Source organism: Sinocyclocheilus grahami, unplaced genomic scaffold (assembly GCF_001515645.1).
Source record: "Sinocyclocheilus grahami isolate Dianchi unplaced genomic scaffold, SAMN03320097.WGS_v1.1 scaffold991.1, whole genome shotgun sequence".
NCBI lineage: Eukaryota > Metazoa > Chordata > Actinopteri > Cypriniformes > Cyprinidae > Sinocyclocheilus > Sinocyclocheilus grahami.
The window spans coordinates 796,012-799,956 of NW_015506170.1; the positions used below are offsets into that span (position 1 = coordinate 796,012).

General features: G+C 33.7%; 1 protein-coding gene across 1 annotated transcript; it reads right to left on the minus strand.

Moving 5' to 3' along the window:
- Positions 1–1,642: 1,642 nt before the first annotated feature.
- Positions 1,643–2,716, minus strand: LOC107565278 (trace amine-associated receptor 13c-like). Its single transcript, XM_016250500.1, has one exon. It carries the CDS (start codon positions 2,714–2,716, stop codon positions 1,643–1,645), a length of 1,074 nt encoding a protein of 357 aa, XP_016105986.1.
- Between the last annotated feature and the right edge of the window lie 1,229 nt (positions 2,717–3,945).

Genomic DNA, 3,945 nt, shown 5'->3' on the forward strand with positions numbered 1-3,945 from the left:
GAGAGAGAGAGAGAGCGCGCGAGAGAGCGAGAGAGAGAGAGAGAGCACGAGCGAGAGAGAGAGAGAGAGCGGAGAGAGAGAGAGCGTGCGAGAGAGCGAGAGAGAGAGAGAGAGAAAGAGAGAGAGAGAGAGAGGGTCCCCTCACCTTTACATTTATTTTGAAAGATGAAGCTCGTGATTATGGTAAGGGGGCGTTACATTTCCGACGCGTGCTTGCGGTGTTCGGCCAATCACAATGCACTGGGTCAGCTGGCCAATCAGAGCAGACTGCGCTTGTCGGAAGGAGGGACTTTGTAGAAAACTAAGCGTTTGAGAGAGGCGGGGCATAGAGGACCTACAATAATGTACAGTATTTGAAAAATAATGTGTTTTTTGAACATTAAAGCATGTCAACATATTCTGTTACACCAAATACACAAAATAATGATCTTTAAAAAAGCATCATATGACCCCTTTAAACCACATAAACACATTTCATTACACCAAATACACAAAATAATGTTCTTTTTAGCAGCATCATATGACCCCTTTAAATTATATAACAAACATCTTAATTATAATTTGAAGAGGTCTTTAATGTGATTATTAAAAATCAAAATTTTTAAAAGCTATAATTTCATAATATAAACATGAGCACTGCACGTTTTAGAATTTTAGAAAATGCGGCACTGTTGCACGTTCTACAGGCTCGCTTTTATGGTGACCACTTGGATACTGCTCTGTTGGTCACTAGATTTTGCAGGACAATGTGGAACGTGTGACAGAGATACATTTACTACAATTAGACTATGTAAATATTGATAATGATTGGATAATAACATTCTTTTAATCATTAATAAGTTTTGTTAATGGTAACCAAGTGACTGCCACTCAGTTTGCCCAAGTTCGAGTCATACGATTTAATTTACTCCACAGAACCTATTCAGTCTAAAATAAACTGAATAACAGGCTAGTAGGTAAAAATAATTTTATACTAAACTTAATTTCCTTAATAGCAATTATGTTCATTTATTAGACAAATATGAACAATAATGCAAACATGAAATGCGTTTTACCAGATTCACTGCATCTTGAACAACATGTTTATTAATATGTCCTTCAGGTATCATGAATGATATTATAAAACTAAAGTAAATCAATCAATTGATCTGTCATATACATGGACTTGTTTTTGTTCAGTTGGCTTACACTTTACTCTGTCAGAAAACATCACTGATGTGAAAACTCGGAAACACAATTATAATTGGCATTATTCATGTTTTGCATGTATTATTGATGTTGAGATGATCTTGCACTGAATTGTTTATTAAAGGTGTGAAATAAACAAATACAGTTCCTCAGATATTGAAAGTGATTGATGATGTTGTCAAATTACAAACTGGCTGAAGAGATTTGTATATTATTTATTTAATTCAGTATTTAAACACACTACAGCACAATCAAAAGTTGATTTGAGCCATAAATATTTTCAAAATTCAGCCTGATTATTGTTAGTAATTATGTCTACTGTATAAACATCAAAGTCATGACAAGAAACAACAAAACACAGGACTAGGACTTATGCTTTAAACATTAGTTTGTGCTTTATCAGTAAAGATAAAAAGGGGGGGGGGGATCAAAACCCCACAACAATTATGATCTATTATAAACTCGGATTATAATCTGTAAAAATGTCAATGAGAGAGGATGCTGTCTGAAATATTTTAAGAGTTAAGATGTGTTTAACTGACACTTTAAACCAACGGTAAAATAAAGCATAAACCAGAGGATTCAGGCCTGAGTTAATATACACAATCCATAATAGAAATCTTACTATTTTGAAAGAAATGACTGTATTCACTGTTAGAGACAAGATATAGTATGGAATATAGCAAAGCAGATAAACACTCACAATGATTCCTAATGTCAAAGCAGCTTTACTCTCAGATTTCCTCCTCGCTGAACCCTCCGTTACACATTTGCCACTCTTCATCAGGGTGTTTATAACTTTCACTTGCTGATGTACAACATAAAATATCTTCAGATATAAAATTATAATCACAGTACAAGGAAAAAGGAAAGACACAAACAGATCAGTCATACTCCAGGCAGAGTTAGTCATAAAGGGACACTCTCCATAACACCCATATGTTCTGCTTGATGGATCAAAATATCTGTTATCTGTTATGAAGGAAATATTGTATGCTGAAGACCACATCCAGCAGATGCATATGATAATCAAAGTTTTATTTGTAGTTATTTTTTGTTGGTACAGTAAAGGGTGACACACAGCCACATAACGATCAACAGCAATTAAAATTAAATTATAAAGAGATGCTGAAATGAGCAGCCCTGTTATTGCCAAAAACAGTCCACAGAAAGTGTCCCCAAAGTACCAACACATCTCAATCAGCCTCGTGGCCTCTATCTGCATCACAAATCCAACAAGCATGTCAGCCACAGCCAGAGAGAGAATGAGCAGGTTGGTTGGCGTGTGAAGCTTCTTGAAGTGAGAGATTGAGATGATCACCAGCAGGTTCAGAAACACAGTCCATGCTGACAGCAATGAAAAAAACATATACATGATATTGTATTCATGTCTGGAGTGTTTTCCCTTTATACATGATGAGTTGATGGCAGGAAAGCAGTATTGAATCTCATGATCCTCTGTCTCATAGGCCATGAGTGAGTCTCCTCCTGTTAGGTGTTTGTTCTGCTCTCCGTACTGTGCTTTCATTTATTCAGTGTCTGGATCAGACTGACCAACCCATCTACCGCCCACTCTGATGCTGCATAATGACATTTAATTATTTATTGTATGTATTCATTTATCCACACAGTAGACTGTTCAACAGCCCATAGTAATGTCTTTGGTAACACTTTAGAATAGGGAACACTTATTCATTATTAACTACGACTTTTCCCTCAATAAACTTCTAATTTGCTGCTTATTAATAGTTAGTAAGGTAGTTGTTAAGTTTAGGTATTGGGTAGGATTAGGGATGTAGAATAAGGTCATGTAGAATAAGGCATTAATATGTGCTTAATTAGCACTAATAAATGGCTAATATTCCAGTAATATGCAAGCTAATAAGCTAGTTAAGAGACCCTAAAATAAAGTGTTACCATGTCTTTTTTTTTCTTTTCTTTTTTTTTTTTACAAATAAATGAATATTAATTATTATTTACTATACATTATAACACTACTTACACTGGTAGAGTATACGCTGGCATAAACCAACCTCAGGATAGTAATTGTGTAACAGATATGTGTGTTATATATAGTTAATATATAGTTATATAGAGTAATTGCTTTACAGTTCGTTATAATTTTGTAATGATCAAGGAAGACATACTTACCCATTATATTCAGGAAAAGAGGGTAAGTTAACAACTTAAATTGAATTAAATTCGTTTTTTTATCAAATGGCTACTACAACATTAAATCAATTAAACACTAAACATTTTTTTTATAAAAAACACATTTTCATTAGAACATTATTTTATTAATCAAATTAGTCAAGTGCTACACGTACACTGGAAGATATACTGTAATCCCTCAAATGTAAAGTAAGGTAAATTTTTTAAGCTGTATGGTGTCACAGCTGTGAGGTAATCACATGCATGACGAAGAAGATGAAGAATAACTAAGTCTTTAACTAGATAAAAAAATTCGTCAAGACAAACTTTAAGTTGGCATGAGAAAGCCGAACCAGAAAGTTTGAAAAGTTTAAAAAGTTTAAAAAAAAGTTTAAGTTTGATGGTTTTCAGTCTGAAACAGTTTGAAGTTTAAAAGTAGTTATAAAAACTTAAAGTTTAAATATTTTGAAGGCAATACAGTTTGTCAGAGATAGATAGATAAGATAGATAGATAGATGTGACATATGGGTGCTCAAATCCTCAAATATACAGTTGTGTTACAACTGTAATAATTTACTTAGTTGTAAGGGAATTAATCATTATTAA

Coding starts and splice junctions, on each gene's coding strand:
- LOC107565278 (XM_016250500.1), bottom strand. CDS start 2,716: ATGAAAGCACAGTACGGAGAGCAGAACAAACACCTAACAGGAGGAGAC.